A 24,565-nucleotide genomic window follows, 5' to 3' on the forward strand; every position below is an offset into this window, starting at 1 on the left:
GTTGATAAAGTTGCAAGAGAAACATGAAAGAACTTGTCTGAAGAAAAAAGGAGCGAGTATGCTAGAGTGAAAAAAGAGGAAAAAGAGGGGACATGAGGTACTTCTTCAACCAAAGGAGGTGAAACACTGGCAAAATGCTTGCTAAAACATTTTTTAAAAGTGGTAGAGCATGTGAGGAATAATGCAAAATTGAGAGAAAAGGTTGAAAAAAATTGAGTTTGGTAGGATGTTAGATGTTAGGTGCACAGTAAGACAATGAGTGAGTATAATATACTTGAAATATATATATATATATATATATGTAGGTTCTGAACTTCATAATGGTTGATGCCTTTACTTCATGTAAGTGAGATTGTAGGATACATGTCATATCATGATTGCAAAGATAGCAAAATGAGAAGAGTGTAGATTAAGACAATAATACAATGCTTACAACAATGTGATGCTTACATGACATGGTAATGTTTCTCTCAAGTTGAGTGTTGTGGTATGATTAAAGTAAATAAATGTTTTGCAGAAGGAAATGGCAAAAGAAAAGGATAGAATTGGTTTGGTCGCTAGTCACAGATGAGAAAAATATATTGTAGAAAAAGATACTAGCATTCATATCATTTGGTCAACAATCAAAGAAAGGAAACAATTAGGAGTACAATTATGATGAATTTTTTTATGTACGTTCATTTCCATGAACTTGTTTCCATTTGTTAAGAAAGTATGATTATGTACATTGTATTCAAAGTTTAGAAAATGAAAATCTATTTTAGGTGTCATTATAGCAATTTTCAGATATCAATTATTATTATCATGAACATTACATACATGCTTATATATATATACATATACATATATATATATATATATATATTCAAATATCCTTTATGGTTGTCATAAAAACATGTGTTACAGAGGCTCTTAAGCATGTTGTTTAGGATATCATGAAAACGAATATCTTTTTTCACTTCATTGTCTTCAGGGTTCCATTTTATTTGAATATCCCTTATCGATATCCTAAAAATTAAGTTAAAGACCCTTATTTTTTAGGATATCCTAAATAGTTGTCATGAAAATTGTGTGTTAGAAGATTTTCATTCTCCAAATGATTTTCATAGAAAGCTTATGCACATGCTCATAGATTATTGCATCCCATTGAAGATATTTGCATATATAAGAAGACTAGTTGCTTATCTTTGAAGGCATATGCACCCATAAGGAAATGCACCTTTATGGTAGATCAATTGTATATAAGAATATATTACATACATATATGAAAGAATATTGCACATGATGGGAGCCAACTGTATCCAAGGGAGGCTTTTTACACATATGTGGTAACTTTCTCCATTATTGGATGAGTATTGCGTCCCTTTGAAGTTACCTACATATATTGGAAGACTAATTCCATCTCTTCGAAGGCATCTACACCCGTGAGGAAATGCACCTTTATGGCAAATCAATTGTATAAAAGGATAGATTACATGTATATATGGAATAATAATGCACGTGATGGGAAACTGCATCTGAGGGAGGCTTTTTGCATATGTGTGGATACTTTCTCTATTATCGGAAGAATATTGCATCTCATTAAAGTTACCTAAATTTATTGGAAGACTAGCTGTATCTCATTAAAGGCATTTACACTTGTGAGGAAATGTACCTTCAAGGTAGATCAATTGTATATAAGGACACATTACATGCATATATGGAAAAATAGTGCACATAGGAGCCAATTGCATCCAAGGGAGGCTTTTTGCATATGTGTGGTAACTTTTTCTATCATCGAACAAGTATTGTATCCCTTTAAAGCTATTTGCATCTATTGGAAGGCTAGTTGCATCTCATTGAAAGCATCTGCGCTCATGAGGAAATGCATCTTCAAGGTAGATCAATTACATAGAAGGATAGATTACATGCATATATGAAAGAATATAGCAAATGATAGGAGTCTATTGCATGTCAGGGAGATTTTTTACATATGCGTGGATGCTTTCTTTGTCATCGAAAGAGTATTGCATCTCATTAAAGTTACCTATATTTATTAGAAGACTAGTTGCATCTCATTGAAGGCATCTATACTCATGAGGAAATGCACCTTCAAGGCAGATCAATTATATGTAAGGACAGATTACATGCACATATGAAATAATAGAGCATATGATGGGAATCGATTGCATATTAAGGAGACTTTTTACATATGTGTGAATACTTGTACATGTTGTTAAAGGGGGAAGAATGTTGTATATAGTGGAAGACACATTACATCCCACATATGGCCTATGTGACATCATTTTTTAGGCTATCATGATTGTATATTTGAAGAGGAAGCACATGAGTTTGAAAAGCCTCTAAAATATATTTTTTTAATGAAAATTGGAAGGAATATCATGACAAATAAAGATATCAAATGTTACATAGCCTTTGTGAACTAATAGTTTCAAATTATGTGGAAGGGATATCATGAAAAATGAGGGTTCTAGATGTTACACAACCTTTGTGAGCAAATGTTTTCAGGATATAAGAAGAGATATCGTGACAAATGAGAGTGCTGAATGTTATAGAGTCTTTGTTAGCTCAATTTTTAGGATATATAGAATGGATATTTGAATAAATTAAGAGTTGGTTATGAGAAAATTCTTTAACATATAACATTTTTTTATGAAAAACAATTGTTATGTCCTGAAAAATAGTTATGACATGTAGGCATAAGGTTTGGACACAATTGTACTATAGCAAAATATAATATCATTCTTTCATATCACTAATATTGTTATCATTTATAATGATTAACAACAAAATATGTAGCAGATGCCAACACCCATTCCAATATTGTTCCATTTATAATCATTTAGGACAAAATATGTAATAGATCCTCTGACATCTATTTCAAAAAAATAACATAGGTGATCATTTACAACTTAATAGATATGCAATTTGTTTATGCCCATGATCTAAAAAATAGGGCTCACAACTTAAAACATGTAAGATTACTTAAGACTTACTTAGATTTCTGCTAATGCCTCTTTTCCTTTCCATGCTTAGTCATATGACAATGAAGACCATAATCCTTATATAAGTCATGCCTTATCTCATTTGGTGTTTTATCTAATGAGCACCTCAAAGCAACTTTAATGACAGATGAAGTCAAAGTAGATGTAAATTTCCTACGAATTAAGAGATTGTCCTGGGCTAAGTGAATGCACTCATTAATGAAAGTATGCACATACAAGAAGCCTGGTTCTTGCATTGAATAATTAGTTATCTTTCATAGACAACTATTAATAATGCACTTCACTATCATACTACTTGCCTTATTCTTTACATACTTGTACGCAAACTTGTGTGCCAAACTATACTTGTACAATGAATCCTTCAATTCACCTTCTTGAAGATTTAATTAGATCCCAACAGTAAATCCTTCTACTTTGGCCTACCATACTCAGGGAAGGGAGTAATTGCACTTTCAGTTTAATAAGGCAACTCTTGATTGGCCTTAGTTGATGAAGATTCAACTATTGATAATTTAAGTGAGAATTCTAAAGATTCTAACCCTTGTGAGATTACTATAAGTTCCACTTTAGATCTATACTCATTTGTATATTCTATTATATACATATGTACACATTTTTCATTAAAATCAATTAGTTGTTGTACTCCTTTATCATCTTTCGAATCTACAAGTGTAGTTTCATCTAACTGCAGCAATATGCACTTCAATTTAGTCCTTTAATTCTAGACCCAAGATGTAGAGATATTCTTTTTCGTAGCTCATCAGTACCTCTACTTACTACCCTTCTATTTGCTTTACTACCAACACATTGCAACCTTCCTTCATTAATAATAATCTTTCCCCTTATATGGAAGAAATAAAATATTTCTTTTTCTTCCTTGCTTATGAAGATGATATAGACACCTACAACTATCAAGATAGCAAGAAATAACCATTATCAGTGAAATTCAGCAGGAGATTAATAGTGAATTGTTTTATTATATTTTACATAATGCAATGCCAACCTCTGAATTTATGGCGATATTTGCTTATGGGAGAAGTAGGTGATAGAGCAACAACTTCATTCAACCTCTTTTAAGCTTTTTAAGTAACGATTTGAAACTCAGGCAACAAAAGTCACTAAAACTTAGTGTGCGTTTAGTTTTTAGTTTGCCAAAAGTTCATTTGGTGAAAGTTCATTTGGTGAAAGTCAGTTTAATGAAAGTCAGTTGTTGTAACGAAATTTGTGTTTGGATATATTTTTTCAAAAGTCAGTTTGATACATTGAAAATTGTTTGGTTTGTGATAGTGAGATGTGCTTTTGAATGTACAATTATCAAAAAGGACATTAATTTATAATGATTTATAATTTTTATTATACAAATGTAATATATTCAAAATATTTAAAAAATGTAATAAAGATTATAAATAACATAAATTTTGATCTATAATGCTAAAAATTTGATCTCTAATTATTTGTATTTTTTAATTTGTAATTTTAAAAGATGTAATAAAGATTTGTAATTTTTATTATACATTAATGCTAAAAATTAACATGATTAATTACTCAATTTATAATACTAAAAAAATTGATACCTAATTATTATTATTAAAATAATAATTATATTTTTAATGAATTAATTATTTTTTAAATAAAAAAAGAGATTAAACTTAGGGTAATATGGTCAAATAACATCCTACTTTTTAAATTTACTTTTCAAAAGTTTCAAATAGTTACGTTTCAGAAATTCACTTTCAACTACTGTTTGAATGTACTTTCAGGATGTGCTTTTCTGCCAAATATTCTACCCAAACAACTTTCAACTTTCTGAAAGTGAAATTTTGCTTTCTGAACGTGAAACGGAGGAAAACCAAACGGACCTTAGAGCTACAAAGGAGAAAAAAAACTAAAAATGTCACACCAATTTACAATAATCATTGAATATTAAGGAAATTAACCTAACAAAGTCACAAATTTGGTTGGGCACAACTATGAAAGCTTCACAGCAATGGGTTATAGGAAAGAGCTCGCTCGTGAAGATAGGAATTGAGCACTTCGCTCATGAAGATAGGAATTGAGCACTTACAATTTTCATTTTACTTCATTGAAAATATTTGGGTCATTTTCTACTTCTATTTTATGTCACCTAAGGATCTCATCCTTCAAAACTTTTCAAGGCCTTTTGAGTACTTAATTTGATAGTAAAGTTTTTTTTTTTGAACAATTTTTTTTTACTTATTATAAAATTTTTTTACATCTTTTTAGAAGCCACTTTAACCTCTAGATCTATGCACGGAGCTTCAGTATTTCTCTCTCTTGCATTGGTTTTTGTTAGAAAGATTGCAAAGTATGGGTGGCTCCATTTGATTTGTTGCACCTTCCTATGCGTCCAGGAAATATGATTCAGTCTCTAACGATGAGAGCACCTGTGCACATAAATGATATCATGCACCAATGGCCAATCACATTCTAAAATTTTTTACACCACAAATTATTTAAATATTTTAATCTTTTTTTCAAACTGTATTCAGAAATAATTTCATAATATTATTTGAGAAGTAATCAAAGAAATAAACAAAATGACAAAAAAAAAACCAAAAACATTTTTCTGCCACAACTTTGAAAGCATTTTTTTTTCTATATTTTTTTAGGAGCGTTAAGCATTATATATTAATAAGTAAAATATTTTTTAAAGGAGCAAAAATTTTTCTTTATTGGTGATCTATTAACTCTATTGTTTTTGGTTAATGTGGCATGTCTTTTGATATTAATTTTGTCCTTAAACTCTTTTTTATGAGTGTTAGGCACCTTAAAATTATGTTAAAATAAAATTTAATAAATATTATTAAAATATTTAATATTTATTGAGAAAATGATATTCTAAAAAAATTAATATTAATTAAGTCTCCTAAATTTTTGATGTCATTCTTTATAAATTTTTTAATTAACTAACAATCAAATTAATTGATATTTAAAACTAAAGTGTCACTTATTTTTAATTAATATTTTCATATAATGTAATATGTTTTTAATTTTAAATTAAAAATGAGTTGCCAAAACAACATTAATTTTATTTTTTTATTTGGAGGTTCATTCCTTCTTTTTTAATATAAAGTTGTAAAATATCAAAATATTAAATTTAGATAGTGTAATTTTTTGAAAGAAAATTATTACTTGATCAAAAAATTATAAAGAATGATCTAAAATATTTAAAGGACTTAATCATTATTAATTTTCTTATAAGATTATTTTCTATAATTTATTTAAAAATATTACTGTTATTAATTATTGTTAGGGTCAAATTGTATTTTTCTTATTTATATATTTTTCTTCAAAGATGCTGGCCACTTCATACTAATAAATAAGGCATTTTTTCTCTAAACTATTTTCTAGAGTCTGTTAGTGATCCATCAGCGAAGAGGGATTTTTATTCTTCTAAAAAGTAGTTAAGAAAAAGTCTCATTTATTAGTATTGAATACTTAGTGCTCTTCAAAGGAAAATATAGAGGACAAAATGCCCATTTATCCAAATTAATTTGATATGGCCTATTTTGGCAAGTCATTTTAACACAGCTATTTTATTTTATTTTACGAGAAGATATCTTTTTTGTTTTTTAATCGGATTTTTCTGCGAGAGCATTGTTAGTTTAACAACCATATCAGAAGTCAGTTTTTTTTTAACTAAGAAAAGTGTTTTTTTGGGTCTTCTTGGTAATGTAAAATATATAATTAGCAATGACCCTCAATCAAAATGGTAACGGCCTCCCTCCACCTTGACCGAAATAATATTGTACCTAGCATAAAAAATAAATTGAATTGCATAAATTACGAAACTTGTTTTGAAAAAAACGAACAGAGAAGGTTAAGATACGAACCAATAATTCCATTTGTGGCACGTCCTCAGCTCCCTTCTCCGTAAACCAAAAGTTGAGCTCTTCAAAGGGTCCATCACCTTACATCTGTACCAGTGGTTGTAGCGAAGTATCCTCCTCTCCACCTTTGCCTCATAAGAATGCATTCTCACTAACCATCGTTTCTCTTTTCGTCAGTTTTTTCTTTAACCACAATTTTCACAAAAATCGTAGCGTCTCACTCATCTCAACCATTTTTCTGTGCCATAATTTGCTTATCTATATAACCACGGTTGATCTTATTCGTCGTCAGCGTCGATGGGCTGCATGTGTTTGATTCTTATATTTTAGAAAGATTAAGATGTTACAAAGGGCAGCGACCAATGCTTATTCGTGGTGGTGGGCAAGCCATGTCAGGACAAAGCAGTCAAAATGGCTGGAATACAGTCTCCAAGGTATGCCTTAGAGCACTTTTCTGGCGATTTGAGCATGATCTGCATTTCTGATCTATCTGCTTGATATCCCTGATCATATAGAAATTATGGAGATTTTTGTCAAATGGCTTTCTGATGCATACCAACGTACATGTATATAACTTGCATTTCTTTTCACATTCACTGTCAATCAAAATTCGCAATATATTGTGGTTGAATAAGTAAAATATATAATATAGAGTAAATTGATGGTTCTAGAGATTCGAAACAAAAAAGATTTGATCTATGAAATTCTCAATGAATGATGAAACCGAGAGTGTTGTGGTTTTACATTTATTTTGGTTCAGTTTGAATAAAATTTTTACTGTTACTAATACTGAAAACGCAAATGACAGAAATGGAGGAGAAGGTGGTGGAGACCCTCAAAATCCTTGATGATGAAGGGGACTCATTTGCAAAGAGGGCAGAAATGTACTACCGGAAGAGACCAGAGCTCATAAGCTTTGTGGAAGAATCATTTCGGGCTTACAAATCACTAGCCGAGAAGTATGATCATCTGTCAAGAGAGCTCCAAAGTGCCAACCGCACTATTGCCTCTTGCTTCCCAGAACGAGTTCATCGGTATCCCTTGGATGAAGACGAAGATGAAGAAGAAAGCCCAGGAACATCTTCAACTAATGACCTTGACAATCCAGAAACACCTAAATCAAGCATTCCTAAAGTTCCCAAGATTCCCAAGAGAGATCTTAGATGCCAATCTATGTTAATCTCTCGGAAGAGACCACTGAGAAGGAATTCCAGCACTGCAAAACCCGTTACTACTACTCCAAATTCAGGGCCGAGCAAGGCCGTAGCACTTGCAGAAATTGACAAGCTTCAGAAGGAAATTCTGGCTCTGCAAACTGAGAAAGAGTTTGTGAGGAGCTTGTATGAACGGGCCTATGAAAAGCACTGGGAGATTGAAGACCAGATCGAGGCAATGCAGAAAAGAGTTTGTTGCTTGCAGGATGTGTGTGGGGTTGGCACAGTGATTGAAGATAATGATGCAAGAACTTTAATGGCAGCCACAGCTTTAAGATCGTGCCAGGAGACCTTGGCGAAATTGCAAGAGATACAAGCAAAATCGTCTGAAGAAGCTAAAGTAGAATATGAAAGGGTCAGGCAAGCTCACGAGAAGTTTGAAGCGCTCAGAGATCAATATATTTCTAAGCATATGAGTCACCAAGACCCAGACGCAGATGTAGGAGACAAATCTGAGACAGGAGGAGAAGAACAGACAAACAAAGAAGAGAAAGCTAGCTTGAAACAGGAGGCGCAAGATGTGAATCAATTGAGAGAGAAGATTAAGGAACAACTTGAGGAAGATTCTAGTAGGTCTCTCTGTGTGGCAGAAATGGCAGAGAGGATTGATGAACTCGTGGAAAAAGTTGTCTCCTTGGAAACCGCAATTTCCTCTCAGACTGGCTTGGTAAAGAGACTGAGATCAGAAACAGATGATCTTCAGACAAATATAAAGAGCTTGGAAGAGGACAATGAAATGCTGAAAGAAGGTTCAGACAAAATGAACAAGAAGCTGAAAGAACTGGAGGAGGAGCTAAGGAGAGTAAAAAATCTCAATCAAAACGTCAAAAACCGAAACAATAGCCTCCAAACACACTTCACAGAAGCCAGTTGTAATCTTGAGCATCTTTCCGAAAGATTGCATGATATGAAGTTAGAAGACAAGACAGACAACTCATTACATCATAAGACGATGAATTCTGCTGATGTTAAAATAGCAAATGAGGAGAAGCAAGAGGATGCTGCAAATCCAAGCGAGGATGTCAAAAATGAAGACATGGTGTCCAGTTCGTGCGAAAATATGAATTTTATTTCTGAAAGGATAAAAAAACTTAGACGTCAGGAGAACGATGATTTATCTGAGACATTGAGTAACAAAGACATAGAACCGCAGGATTTTCGTGGTGGTGAGGAAGACGAACCAAACTGGAGACAGATGTTTATCAGTGGGTTGGATGATAGAGAGAAGATTCTCTTGGAAGAGTACACATCAACTTTAAGGAACTACAAGGATGTAAGGATGAAGCTCGATGATGTCGAGAAGAAAAACCGAGACGGCATTTTCGAGTTGGCACTTCAGGTAAGGGAATTGAGAAGTGCTCTAGCCACTAAGGATAAAGAAATCAACCTTTTACAACACAGGCTAGTCTGTCCAGAAACAAATTCATGTGAAAGTCCATATACAGCTGCCACGGAATATAAATATACACCACTAGAAGAGCTTCTTCCAAGCGACTCTGAAATTTCGTCATTAAATTTGGATGCAAATCCAGGAAGAACATCTTTTATTGACCTGATTGAAAGCAGAAGAGATATTGGGAAATCGTCTGAAAGCATAAAATCGCCTGAGGACGTAGAAAAGTTCAGGGCAAATCAGGTTTCCAAGCGCCATCCTCTTTCAACTCTGGAAAAGAAATTCCGCTCTGACATCGACGATCTACTTGAGGAGAATCTAGAGTTTTGGTTAAGGTTTAGCACCTCACTTCATCAGATTCAAAAGTTCCAGAACTCTATACAGGACCTACAGGCAGAGCTAGAGAAAGTCAAGGATCACAACAATAAGAATTCAAACTCCAAGCAGCCATCCTCACAATCTGAAATCCGACCAATTTTCAGACACATGAGAGAGATCAGAACTGAATTATCACTTTGGCTTGAAAATAACTCAGCATTGCAGGACGAATTGCACGGTAGATATTCATCCTTGTGCAACATTCAAGACGAAATATCAAGAGCCGCCATTGCAGATTCAGAGTTGAGTAGGTATCAGGCAGCAAAATTTCAAGGTGAGGTTCTCCATATGAAACAGGAGAACAATAAGGTTGCTAGTGAACTGCAAGCTGGTTTGAGTCTTGTGAAGAGGCTGAAAGTTGAAGTTGACAAGACACTTGAAGAAGTGGACCAAGCATTTGAAGTTAGCACTCACTCCCCGATCAAGCAATCATCGTCAAGTCGTAATCGAATACCTTTGAGATCATTTTTGTTCGGAGCTAAGATAAAGAAGCAGAGGCAATCGCTTTTCGCGTGCGTGAATCCAGATTTTAGTAATCTAGAAGCAACTAATGAAAATGCGCCCGTATAAACGCACTTCCAACCCCTTCTCCTTGAGTACTTTACTCGAGGTTGCTTTTCCTCCTCGTTTCTGATTGTGATCCCTAAAAGAACGTCAAAGTTATTGATGTGTTCCACACAAGCGTTGGTTTCTTCTTAACTGTAGTTCTAGGTTTATTATTCCCATATCACAGCGATTCTTTCTTAAGTTTGACGGGCACGAGTGTTGGAAGAATGTGTGTAATGTGTGTGTTCTCTTACGTGAAGATAGTCATCTATCTATATAATATGTATATATCTGTCTATAAAAGCTACAAGAAGTTATACATTTATATCCCTTGAATAACAGCCATTTATATGCCGATTTTTATTTTTATTTTAAATTATTATAGGAGACTTCTTTTAGTTAGTCAAAAAAATCTTTCTAAGTAGACGAAAAGAAAGAAAAATATTACGAAGTACAAATACTTGAAAGAAAATTACAAAGTATAGCTGCTTCAATCTAAAGGTTGGCAGCTTAATCTTTAGCCATTTGGTCGGCATATAAGGTAGCGTCACATGGGGAATTTATCACCGTGAAGTGGGTCTTATTGACTAAATTTGAACGAATCTAGGGAATCTCTCCGATAAAGGGATGATCAAGTGATTTGCCCCTGGTAATTAAATTAATTGCTCCCAGTGAATCAAAGTGAATTTGGATCTTTCCTAAATTAAGCATGGTACTCACAGCTAGAAGGTGTGCAATTGTTATAGGTACTTGACCAGATTTAACTTTGAACCCAGCTATCCACACACTAGTTAAGTCCTTAATAACACCACCACACACAGCTTGGGAGTTCTACAGAAGAACTGATGCATCCATATCCGCACAGGAAGTACCTTAGTTAGGAGGATTCCACTTATCTTCTTGAATGATCAAGCTTTGTGGGGCAAATTCCTTGAGAAGGCCAAGGTTCTTTTCTTCCAGAAGTTGATGTTGACATAGAAAAACAGTGTTTCGAGCACAGGGGTGATAATCCTCAAAATTCTTTGACATCGACTTGTCCACAGAAGCCAACAAATAAGGCAAAATATCCTGATCCATGGATAGGTGTGCCGTCAATTGGATCTTGCTTTGTGACAAGCATTTCATTTGAGCCATTCATGTAACTTGCAAGAGAAAAATAATAATATAGTGTTAATAATAGCCTCCCAGGCCTCTATAGCTGTTTGGCAGTCCCTCAGTGTATGAAGAGTAGTCTCATCACTCTTACATTCAAAAGGACAAGATGCACTCGACACAAGACCTCTTTGGACTCTAAGAGAATTAGAAGGAAGCCCCTCATGAATAACTTGTTAGAAAAAAACATTTTAACTTCTCCGAAATAGTCCACTTCCACAAACCTTTCCAAAGACCTTCAACTCGCTGATCGGTCTTTGTATGAAGGAACTTGTAAGCAAAACTAACAACAAACTGTCCATCATTTAATGGTCTCTACCAAAAAGTATCTTCTTTATTAGTGATAGATGGTCTTATTTTGACAAGTATCCCAACATTTTCCTCAGAAAGACACTAGCTAGTTTTAAATCATCCCATTTCCCATCAAGAATAATAAATTTGTTCACCTTAGCTTGAGAATTAAAATGATCTTTGTCAGTCCTAGCAAAATGAATAAGAGGTTGATTGGTCAAAGATCAAACATCCCACCAAAAACTTGTAGAGCAACCATTGTTAACTTTTTTACTAACCCCTTGAAGAAAGAGATCCCACAAGTTAGTAACACTGTTCCAAACATGAGAGTTCATTCTTCTCTTGATCACCATAGGCATAATGCTTTCAGCATAGCCATGTTTAGTTTTGAGATACTTGACCTAGAGTGCAAGACTAATTTTTTTCTCTACTGTCTGTCTTTAAATGTCATTAATCCAATTAGCAAAATCAATATTCCAAGATCTATAGGTGTCGATATGAACAGCTCGATGGAGTCTCTGGATGGTAATTTCTTTGTTACTTTGGCTTATGCGTTCCTATAGACGTTAGAAATTAACTAGGCTGAATCTAAGTGGGTAAATTTCTGGAGATGGCCATTTCCTAAGAAAATCAAAACTTTCTTTTAGCAAGTGTCCCATGAGAGACTTTCCTCAAATTCCCTTAAAGCTAAGAGAGGCATCACGACAAATGAATTCTACCCCTTTAAGTGTGGGAATAAGGAAGATATTATACACATACTTTGAGATTGTGAGAGAGCGAAGGCTGTGTGGTACCACCTGTTATGTCCTAATTCACTTCACAGTTTCTTTTTTGGTAATTTGCAGGTTTGGCTTAAATAGAATTCAACATATAACCCTAGAAGACAATTCTGGCAACAATGGCCATGGGTTAAAACTTTTAGTATGATTTGCTGGACCCTTTAGACAATTAAATGTAAAAAGACTTTGGACAGAGACCTTCTTCAACAAATGAAATTATCCAAGCAACAATTTCACAACTTATGGAGGAGTCAACAAATGGAAAATACAAGCACAAGATTTTTTATCCTTTGATGAGCTCTCGAATTGAATGGAGTCCACCACCTCAAGATTATGTTCAAGTTGACATGGATGCATCTATATCTAGTGGCCAACAGGCAGCATGTGGAGGTGTCATCAGTAACTCTAGTGGTAAGTGGATTTGTGATTTTCAAAAGGACTTAAGCCAAATGAGTATTAACACTGTTGAAATTATAGCAATTAGAACAAGACTAGAAGCATGCAAGATGTTGAGATTCTTGAGAATCAAGCTTTATATCGATTTTCTTGAAGCCATTAATATTCTGATGAGAGATGCTGGTTCGGGAAATACTTTCAAAAATAAGCTAGAACAGACTAAAAAATTAATCTTTTCAAATTGAGATGTCCAAATTTCTCATGTTTAGAGGGAAAGTTTGAAGTTGGTTGATAGACTAGCCAAGAATGCTCATGGTGTGGGGAAAGACATTGTTCTCCTCCAAAATATGCTTACTTATTGTAATAGCTTTATATGATCTGTATCATTAGAGTATTTAGGTTACTAGTATCCAATATGTGTATTTTAGTGAAGCTTCCTTTAGAACATTTGCTTGCCTATTGTAATAATAATATATAAAAAAAAAAGTAACTTTTCTACCGTGAGGAATTGTTTCATTTATCCTATTTCAATAAATGTTAACTATTTTTAAATTAATATCATCTTTTATATTTACTTTTATTTAACAAAATATTTTACTTAAAAATAAATATAGAATAATTTATTTATTAATGTTATATTTTAAAAAAAACACACACACACACATACATTACTACTCTGACAACACTAGAATGACTTACACATTTTAATACCCTGTCATTCCAAAAATATATTATATTTTTAAATGGAGGTGGTAAATCTTTTACCATTGCAAGCTTCAAGCCGTTGGATTTTGTCCAAATAATGCTTTTTCCACAAGGCAGAGTCATGAAGAATCACAGCCCAACGGCTATTAATTCCATCTCTGAATCAAACTATAAATTCAACGAAGTGATTGGCCCCTTTGAAGGGAACGTCAGAATATAACAGCGACAGACAGCACTTACAAAGATACAACAGGTGTGCGCGCTACAAATTTCGAAACAGCTCTCAGACAATTGCTGCAAAACTACAATTACATTTGTTTGCTAAACAACTACTATTTGCACAGGCTAGTAACTAAACCTCAACCAATTTTTAATAGCTCGGCAGTTCCAGATTTTTTGTTGCTGCATTCATTGAGTAACCCACAGCTTGGCTCAAACTTTCAAGCCTTGAACTTCAAACTGCTATCAACAGTTGGTGACGTTTCCCAGCAGTCTGGTCGTGAAATTTTGTTCTCAAATTGCTCCCTGATCATCAAACTCTCTTGTATTTTGTGAAACCGATTTACTTTCTAAACTTTCCTCATTAGGTATGCTTTCCGTGACTGGTGCCTCATCACCTTGGACCCTGTCTTTCGGTTCAGTATTAGAATCAGAGACTTTTGATTCTTGGTTAGGATTAACTTGCTCTAATGGAAGATTACTGGCCACAGAGCGAAGGGTATGGCCATTAGAAGTGCTCTCACCCGATGGGGCGACAGATTTAACAGCAGTAGTGCAAGGAGGTGCAGTGGCAACAGCTTTAGGAGAAACAGCTGAATTTATAGGAGCTTTCAGGTGGATGACAGAACCAGCAGGTGTGGACAGCTTCATTGAAGAATTGCCAGTGGGCACAATTTGTCCAGCGGTTCTGTCCAGAGTAGCCTTCTGCACAGACAAAACATCAGCCGAGGAGACAATGCGAGCACCAACTGCAACTGCAGTAGCTCTTACAGCAGCATCAGCACTTTTATTAGACTTCAGCGTTGTTCTTTCAGGGGCTAAAGAATTTGCAGGGGAAGCAGAAGAAACCAATACAGCTTGTTGAGATGGAAGCTGAGGCGGCACGGAGCTGCTCTGAACTGTTGAAGCTTCAGCAGTATTAATAGGTTGCACAGGGTTCTTAATTGATGCATTTAATGAGGCCCTAGCTGCAACCGGTTCAAATAGAGGCAGTCCTTGTCAATAATTTCATTGACTACGTTATCACATCAAACAATAAGCCACAAATAGTAAATGCAGTTCTTGGTAATTCACGAAACAAAACTCTTCACATCATGTTAACTTTGTCAAACAACACACACACACACACCCACCCACCCACGCAGAAAGTCATATTATCACTGCAATATGCACCAAGCCACATGATTGCCACCAAATATTTCCCACAACTACATTTTTATCTTTAAAAACCAATAGGGGTAAATAAGTAAAATCATACAGGCAATCAATCACGTTCAAAACAATCACATTCAATCATACAGCAATCAGACAGGCATCTCAAAGAGGAAGGGCAAAAACTAGAAAATCAAGGGCAGAAAAAGTCACAGAGACTCATCAATATCTCAGACCAATCAATTTTGAAAGCTTTACACGTCTAGGACGAAAAGCAGCAAAACCAGGTGACATTGGAAAAATCATAAAAGGTACCAATTTTATGGTATGCGGTCATGTTCTTAGTTTGACCAGAGATTGCCTTTATACATATGCAAAGAGTATATCCAGCTTTCTTACATGTTCAAGGCTGTGTAACTTTCTTTGTTCCCTTTCAGTTTCAGTTGTTTACTAGGATACATCGTCATCCTCTCTTACATCATTCTACATTCAACATCAGTTTTTTTTTTTTTTTACTTTCAAAATAAACCAGGGGAAGAAAGTGATGACAAAAAAATATCAAAATTTGTGACCACATTGGCATCTCACCTAGTCATTAGCGTTCAAAAGCAAAAGCAAATTAAGCACATCATGAATCAAACACAGTTCATCAGTTCATTTGAAAGATCAGGATAACATGAAAGATAGGTCAGGGACTATTAAGTGGCCTATCAAAGTTTACTAATGAAGCGCTTGATACTGAAACCGAGTCTGAGGTTCAATTCTCAACAGCAGGAACCTTTTTAAAGGTTATGAGAATAAAGAAGGGTTAAATAGCAAAAATACCCTAGAACTTTTTCTCCAATAACACCTGGCATCCTAAACTTTTTTTTGGGAACATTTTTGGCCCACCATTAAATATAATAAACATTGAACGTTAAATGAAATTTGACCAGGACAGTTTACGATTTTGTCCTCTTCATTTCTACATTTTTTGAACTTTGTTTTCATTTGTTGGAAGGAAAAAAATTAAAGAATTCACTAGAGAACGAAATCAAAGACTATACACAAAAAGGAGGGAAAAATACAAAAAAACCCTTGGTCAAACTTCAGCTTAACAGTCAACATTCCCTATATTTAACGATAGGAAAAATGCTCTAAAAAAAAATTCAGGATGCCAGGCACCCCTAGAGAAAAAGTTCCAACACATTTTTGCCCTTTAACCAATAAAAAATCTATAAGATCCAGTGGATGATTAGAGGCATGAAGATAAGAGAGAGCTGAAGGACAGAAAATTCGCAAGTTCTGGAATTTGATTCAATTTTTATAAACTAGAAGTTTACAAAGTAGAAAAAGACAATCACCAGGGTCAGTCGTTCCAGGAGCAGTTAATTTTTTTAATGGCATATCAAGGGCTAAAGATAATGAGTGACGAGTTGCCAGCTGTTCAGCAGTAAACTGTGAGCTGGTCAAGTTTGTTCCTGAATTTGAAGTGCCATCTTTCTTTCGTAAAATGCTCCACCTCTGCAATTATTTGGATATACCATGACAATTTGTTGAGTAAAAAGAAAATATCAACAAAGACAAAATTAAAACAATAATTCGATTAAGGTCAAGTTTCATGGGCAAAAGCAACTGTCTAATCCCAATGTTACAGCAGGTACAGCAGCAGGAATCATTAACCTCCCAGAACTAAACAAAAATTTATTGCTATTCCCTCAAACTTCTGACACGTGAGACAGAACCACATTAGCCTAGAGTTACATGGAACTAGGTGGTAAAAGGCGATGAGCTCAAGTTAGAAAAAGCCTTAAAGGAAAAGCACAAATGCTGAGCGAGAAGCTAAAGTTACACAAAGGATGAATAACAAGATGTCAAATATAGAACCAGTAAATGTTTACACCAAAAAAGTTAACCACTCAAACATAAAATCCATATGCACTAGCAAATATCCCAATGTGAAGCATTGTTCTAATCCATAAACTATAAAAATCAACAAAAAATTATCTGCAGTACTGAAATTCATGTAATAAATAATTTATCCAGTAGAATTTCTTCTTTTAGTTGCCAACTTTAATAAATTTTCTTGTTTCTCACTGAAAGTCATTCCTTATAAAAAAATTATATTTACTAAAATGGAAGAAAAATACATGAGGAGGATGATATCTATTAAAATAAAGTACTAAAATCAAAACAGGAAGAAATGGTAAAAATTTAGTGATGCAGCAAAGCTTCCCAATCCCTCTACACATGATAGAGTTGCTCCTTAAAATGCTGAGTACCGAACACCAAATAGAGGCCGCAAAAATTCTATCCAAGGCATCTAAAGACAAAGAGACAACTCTGAAGATACGAGCATTCCTTTCCAAATCACAGCAAAAACCGTGCATTGCCACAATGTTTTTCCTTCCTTCTGTCCAAATCTTTTACATTCTGTTTAAATACCCATTAATAGAGATTAAAAAAATTATAAATTATGAATTAAAAGTGCATGTTTGAATTGAATTTATATAATTGGAATTTAAAATACGCTGCATACCAAAAAAAAAATACACTAAATCAGCTTGGATTCAATCATTCATTGTTATCTGCTTTCTATGCTACAAATTATCAAGCATTATCAAAATTATTGCAGAGGTGATGGCACGACTAACCCCTCGACCCATTCACACTAAAAATAACAGCATTTAGCAATTTCCAATGTTTGTTTCATGGTGACTATAAACACAAGACTTAAACATATGATCCATAAGTTATATGAACTTCATTAATCTTGATCACAGGCAAAAATCTCTAAAATAACGTGTTCTCCCTACAAGGAGACAACCACATAAAGATAAGGCTCGGTCTTAAAGGATTGGGGAGAGAAAAGAAAAAACATAAAAAAAAACAGTTAACTATTGTAACATACAATATTACCATAGAAGTTTAGCCTTTATTCATAAAAAATAGCAAAGTTCAGGATAGAGCATATTAACAAGACAAAGTAGCAAATTGAGCAACCAAAAATTTAAAATATCCATATAGGCAAGAAAAAATAAAATAAAAAACATGCTTTTCACTTATTCGTTTTGCAAATAACTTCTATAATCTCCATGTTCTGTTCTCACCTTGGCATCAGCCTAAAGTACCCTTTCAATAGAAATTCACAAATTGTACATTAAGCATGCACACTGGAAATTGATAGAGCTCATGATTTTACTAAGACCTATAAGAGGAAATCAAGGAAGGCAAGAGGTTAAAAGATAACATTATTGTTGGTTCAGATGTTTGCCTTTCGGATCCTGGTTATGAGGGGAAAAAAGAAAGTAATTGATGGCCTAGTGATGTGCTAGAGTCCTAGTGATGGTTAAAGGTCTTCTAGGGGTAAGGGCTGTGCTAGAGTCACTTTTTAGGTCTTTAAATCTTCCTCCTTGCCTGGAGAGAGGGGGGGATTATTTTGAATATTGAGAGTGGTAAGGAGAGCTCTGGCCTCTCAAATGCCAGGTTGGGAGAGGAGGAAGTCATCTTTCTTCATCATTTTATCTTCTGCTTAGTGTATGTTTGTAAGTGAGTGACTTATATTTTGTGATTGTTGTTTGGTGGAGTGTATTCTGTGCTGTTTCTGTTTCAGTACGTTGAAATTTTCAGTTCCTTATTTCGCTGTAATCCAACTTTGCTATTCGGTAATAGTAATTTTCAGTCCCCATTTTTGGTGTAGTTTCTGGTTTATGCTTGTTTAAAGCTTATTAGAATAGAGGGTTCCATCAGAAATTTATTTGCTTGAAACTTCCTATATATTAAATCAACTGATTTCACCTATTCATGGTCCAATGCCCATGCTTTCCCTCCTCAAACAACATAAACTCAATAGAGTATATGATGCAAGATCTCACCCAGAACCTAAAAATATCCATTTGGGAAGGTTGGAGGAGGACAAAAAACAAAAGAAGTAATCCATGAAGAAGTAGGATGGGAAAAGAAATGAGTTCGAAGTAAACTGTTTTTGCTTGAATGCCTACTGAGGCAAGACTGAGAGCAAGAGCAAAATGTTACTGCTTAAATGTCATCAATATCATACATATGAGGCAGGATAAAGAAAGAACGTGAAGACAAAAAAGATTGCAAAATGTTTGAATGGGAAAAAAAAAAAAAACTGTCATGGCAATGGAAGGAGGTTTAAGAAACACTCCTAACTAATTCAAAGGCAGTACTAAATCAAATTTTCTTGCTATAAAAGCACAAAAAATATTTTTCTTCAAGAAACTGAGCAGTCTAAAATGTCAAAAGACAACACGCTCTGCCTACACAAAAGACCTAATTAAACGTCCTCATTACACGCTAAATATCTATAGAAAGGGCAGTATGGAAACCTAGAAGACATCATTCATCAGCACTACAAAGAAATCTTCACAATATTGTTCTCAATTAAAAAGTCCCACAAGAGAAAGACCACAAACAATTCATACACCACTGGCAAGATGTCTAGGTGTAATAATGACTATCTCAGTAAGCCTAACAAAGACCACCTCAAGAACTTGACCAGATAAAGAATTCCATATGGACTAAACAATTTTAAAGCTAAAGAAGAATATGATTTTGAAGAACTTTACCCATTGTCTTCCCTTTTATTTCTTACAAAATCCATTACCATCCTCTAGTGGACAAAAGAACCATGAGCATACCCTCGTAACTATTAATCCATAGTGCCATTAACAAACATGATGTACTTAGGGACCAAATTTTAGGATGATATAATAGAGAATGACCATATAAATTCACAAGCTTTTATGATAAAGAAAAAACCAACCTGAGCCAACTGTGTAGGACTTCTTTTGATAGGGAAGTCATCTCCTTTTGACATGGTTGCCCAATTTCCCTCACCACATTTCTGAACAGCTGCTCGTAGTTGCTTGTCCTCTTCTTCTGACCATGCTTTTCTTCTCCTTTTGGAAGACAATTTGCTTCCAGCTGTTCCCTTGGCTTCTACGCCTTCAGTCACAGATCCAGTTGATAGTGTCTGTCTCTGAACAGTGACAGGAAAAGTAACACTTGCTCCTTGTACCAAATTTGAGGGCTGTATATTTTCTTCAGGATTTGTAGACGAATGACAATTTGGAATATTTATAGTCATGGGAGCCTCAATTGTTGAGCTGCTAGAACCAATTTCACTAAGTGAAGCAGAAGCTATCATAACCTAATCAATAAACAATTCCATTTCAAAAGACGATCATGATTGGAGAACAAAAACTATAGCAGTAATCATGCTAATACAATTCAATAAAACCCCAGAAATTGGATTGTTTTTGTGGAGCAACAGTACAACCAAAATGTGCATAATATGAACAGCCATCAAAATAGTATAATCATGTAACAATGATAGTATTAGTCACAAGGTAGGGAGACCTATTCCACAAAGGACTATAATGCATGGATACTCCAAATTCAATCTGACGTACTGGCATATGTAATACAAATTTAAGCTGCACCAGCCAATATAGAAAGAAGTAAATTGCAAGAAATAATAACTCATATAAGTGGAAAATTAGAAAACGAGATAGAAGCAGGCTAAATAGGTTGCAGTGCAAAATGTTCAAGGGGAACGTAAAATGAATAAAAAAAATTGACACAGGCCTGCAAAATAAATTCAAATTCATGTCACATTTTAAACCAAGAATATGAGAAGAAAAGGCTAAAAAGGATGAAAAGATGAAGAGCCAAACCAAACATAAGATTGAAACCATGCTCCTGTATCAACTTAATAATGAATCTACAAAAGACTTTCCTAACACAATTTAAAATGATCTTTTAATCAACATTTATTCCTACATAAACAAATAGACGAGGCTGGATTGCCATATAATTATCATCAGATATATATATATATTGTTACCACTACCAAGAATAACAAGACTGGAAGCAATTTGCAAAAGCTGAATTATTGGATTCAGGGAGAGTCAAGAAGAGGTGAGCATATAGAAATAGTTCCAAGGCGTATTGCTAAGCCTAATCATCTGATAATAAAGTAAGCAAAAAGTAATTGGAAGCAAAAGGCTTAGAGTTGTATAGATAACAAATGGCAATTGGGGAAATTATTATCCACCTTCACACAAGCTGAAGCCTCTGACGCAGCCTCATTGTTTATAGGGGGTACCACTTCTATCTCACGTTCTAAGTCACTATCATCGTCCTGCAAGTAAATTTCCACATAAATGAGGGGGAAATTCAAGCATTGATCGAAGAATAACAAAACAAAAGGAGAGGAATGGAGGAGGGAGGGAGAGGCTTGGCAGGCAGAAAGACAAACATCAAGAACAAGAAGTCTTATCCCACTAGGTGGGATTAGTTACATGAATCGCATACACCATTGTGCTCTATCAATGTGAAGCTGCATTTTTTCATTATAACCATGTTTTCATGACTATTTCATTCGAAGAGTTTATAAAGCCAACAGAAAAAAGTAATACGCTAAGATTGAAAATTAAGAATTACAAAGCAGGTATTCCAAATACTTATAACCTGGCCAGACATTCATTTTCTGAAGCCAAAAGGATCTTCTGCCCTTCATAAACGACAATGTGTTCAACATAAGTTCATAATTAAGAGCAAAATGATTACTAGTATGGACAGACAAGGCATGAAAACACATAGATATAACCTTAAAAAGCATTTGACAACCAACAGTCAGCATATTGCTAATGTAGTGATCATGGATCCAACAGCAGCGAACAAAAAAGAAAAGGGAAAAAAAGGGGAGAAAGAGTCATAAATCAACTATATCTATAACAGAGAATACGAAAAGGACTGTGTATTTTACGTATCTAGCACCCCAGTGATCCTATAATAAGAAGTTCACGCCCAAGAAGTCATAAATAGTATCAAAACCTCCTCCCACACGATTTTAAAGCAAAGGGATTTAAATCTTGAACTCTGAATGGCAAGTGCTTTACTTGAATATCAGCAAGACAGAAAAGTTCAACAGACTATCAGAAGCAGATAAACTAATAATGCGAATAGAGTGCCACACAGACCAAAGGTTCAGCCCCGTCTTCCAAATTTTCAGGCAAGGAATCATGATACGCCAGATAACGCCATAACATCTGACCCTCTCTAGCATTTGATATCCCAGTTGCTGTGTTTTTTACCAACTCATTCCAATCAATCTTGGGATCAGGATAGTTTGACACTTCCTGAAGAAAAGTGATAACGGTGGTTGCATCGTACCTGAATTGCACCCAAATCAAATCATATTAACACACAAGGTATTAGCCCGCAAGACATACAAAAATTACCGAAAAGAAAAGAAATACTTGTCCAAGAGAGCAGCAGCGTCTTCCTCGCTAAAAGCGACCTTCTTGTTCTTCTTGTCAGTTTCCCCCATTGGTAAGTCCTCGTTGAAGCCGAAAGAAGAATGAGACAAGCAGAGAGCGCTCTCCCTAACCACACTTCTCGGGTGTAGAAAACAACCAAAACCCTAAAGACTCAGTAGAACAGAGGGAAACCAGAAACCTACCATGAATATCGCAGATTCTCGTTTGGGTTAGCAGCAATAATGGCAAGAGTGGTTTGGCAGACACAGTGAGGCACTGAGATAGAACGACAAAAGAGTCGTCGATCACTAACCGTTGAAATCTTGGAAATCGACTGTAACCCGCGCCATCTCTGTGATTCATATTTATAGTAATAAAACAGAAATTGAGGCGGCCGATAGTTCAGAGAAAAGTGGTTTCAACATGAAATGTAAAATAAAAATAATTTCTAATTCTAATAACTATTCGCCATATCAAAAATACTTATTTCCCTTAAAAATAAAAAAATTGAATTTTTTTATACAATGATAATTTTAAGGGAAATTTTAACTACTTGCAAACTTACAAAGATAAAGATCAGCGCTCACCTCTTTAAATTGATGGCTAACAGGAAAAAAAAATAAATTATTTAATAATAGCAACAATTGAGATTTTTTTTTACCCTATGTACCGTGATTTTCTCCAAAATTCTCTCCAACAAACTCAGAGTCGGAATTCTTTGGCGGCGGCGGCGGCGGCGGCAATAATAATAATAAAATCGGCATTTAAAATTAATTTAACCTATGCAACCTGAATATAAATACTTGATTTCAGGCCATAAAGTCCATTGAGAACGTGCCATTAACATGTGATTGGGTAAAACCATCTTGGTTTGGGTGTTCTCTTAGTATTCTTATTAATCCAGCTGCTGTAGAGTTTTATCAGGTGGTCTGAGCAACTTATATTTAGAAAGAATGAGGAATTGGAGTATATTATAGCCTCTAGAGCTTTCTTTTGTTGGAATGTGTGGAAAATGCATTGCGACTCTATCTTTAATGATGTTGTGCTTGATCCCTTTAAGGTTATAGAGTCCACAAACAGCATGATTAATGACTATTGGAGTGCTAATGGCTTTCTCTCCTCTGATATCCGAGCTACTACGGAGGTCTTTGAGTTTGAGGAATACTGGTCATGTCCTTCTGTTAGTGAAATTAAAATTAATTAAGATGCGGCTTTTTGGAAGTTTACTTCTGCTGCTAGTCTAGGTTTGTTGTGTAGAAATGATAAGGGTGTTGGATATTATAAAATAATTATGGGTGTTTTAAAAGAAAATATTATAAATTAATAATATTAAATACTTTTTAAATAAATTTATGTTGTAACACATATATTAAACCACATTATTACATAAAACTGTTTTTTAATTGTGTTAAACATGTTTTACTGCCTAATCTTTAAGATGTTTACCTATAAAAAGTAATGCTTTCCATATGTATTATAGAGAGCCTCTGTGATGGGCTTTCTCTCCTTCTCTATCCCATTGCTTCATCAGTGTTAATATTGCTGAGTTATCATAGAAATTTTTGTTGTTTTGTATCCTTGCTCATTTTGCAAGAAAATCTGTTTAATTTTAAAGAGCTGTCGTGTGATCAATTCAATGTAACAAAATAGCTCTTAAGGATAGTGTTTTTGAGCACAACTCAGGCTATGAGTTCACTCACTTTCGCCAACAATCTTAAGAGCTACTCCTGATGAGTTGATTTTGTTTGGTTTTACTAAACTATACTAAGTGGAGATGAAAGAAAACTCCTAAAATGAATGCTATAACGATAGTAAAGGGCTGGAAGTTAAGAGAGAATCTCTAGACAAAGTAACCTATCATTGTGCAAAGATGGTGGATGTGCTATCATTGAACGTGTTTTCTAAAGATTGTTTTATTATTCACGCGTCATGGTTTAGATCTGCCGCAGGTATGCTTTTATCATACCAATAATTATACCAACAATTATTTACTGAAGATATTGGCACTGGGCTGAATAACTAAGAACATGTCTATATGGAGATATATATATATATATATATATAATATAACAAATGAACAAATGATATACACACACATATATAACAAATGAATTATGGTATTATACTTTATGTGGACATTAAAGGTTCAACATTCAAGTCTTTATTTGGTTGTTATTCAATTATACCAACATTGTTTTTTTCTTAATGTGCATGGA

The 24,565-nt window shown here is 34.4% G+C and overlaps 2 protein-coding genes across 2 annotated transcripts; one reads left to right on the forward strand and one right to left on the reverse strand.

The window, feature by feature from the left end:
• Nucleotides 1-7,156: 7,156 nt before the first annotated feature.
• Nucleotides 7,157-10,690, forward strand: LOC129301761 (protein NETWORKED 2A-like). Its single transcript, XM_054940354.1, has 2 exons — nucleotides 7,157-7,290; nucleotides 7,665-10,690. The coding sequence occupies exons 1-2, from the start codon at nucleotides 7,197-7,199 to the stop codon at nucleotides 10,409-10,411; spliced, it is 2,841 nt and encodes a 946-aa protein (XP_054796329.1). The 5' UTR covers nucleotides 7,157-7,196; the 3' UTR covers nucleotides 10,412-10,690.
• Nucleotides 10,691-13,832: 3,142 nt separating this feature from the next.
• LOC129302341 (uncharacterized) lies at nucleotides 13,833-22,695 on the reverse strand. The gene is made up of 6 exons (XM_054941150.1): nucleotides 22,350-22,695; nucleotides 22,071-22,263; nucleotides 21,143-21,229; nucleotides 19,850-20,236; nucleotides 16,425-16,584; nucleotides 13,833-14,897 (listed from the first exon to the last, which is right to left on the reverse strand). Exons 1-6 carry the CDS (start codon nucleotides 22,418-22,420, stop codon nucleotides 14,224-14,226), a joined length of 1,572 nt encoding a protein of 523 aa, XP_054797125.1. The 5' UTR covers nucleotides 22,421-22,695; the 3' UTR covers nucleotides 13,833-14,223.
• Nucleotides 22,696-24,565: the final 1,870 nt, after the last annotated feature.

The sequence above is a fragment of the Prosopis cineraria genome, unplaced genomic scaffold, assembly GCF_029017545.1.
Source record: "Prosopis cineraria cultivar Desert tree isolate PC_DT_omini unplaced genomic scaffold, ASM2901754v1 PC2, whole genome shotgun sequence".
NCBI classification, from domain to species: domain Eukaryota; kingdom Viridiplantae; phylum Streptophyta; class Magnoliopsida; order Fabales; family Fabaceae; genus Prosopis; species Prosopis cineraria.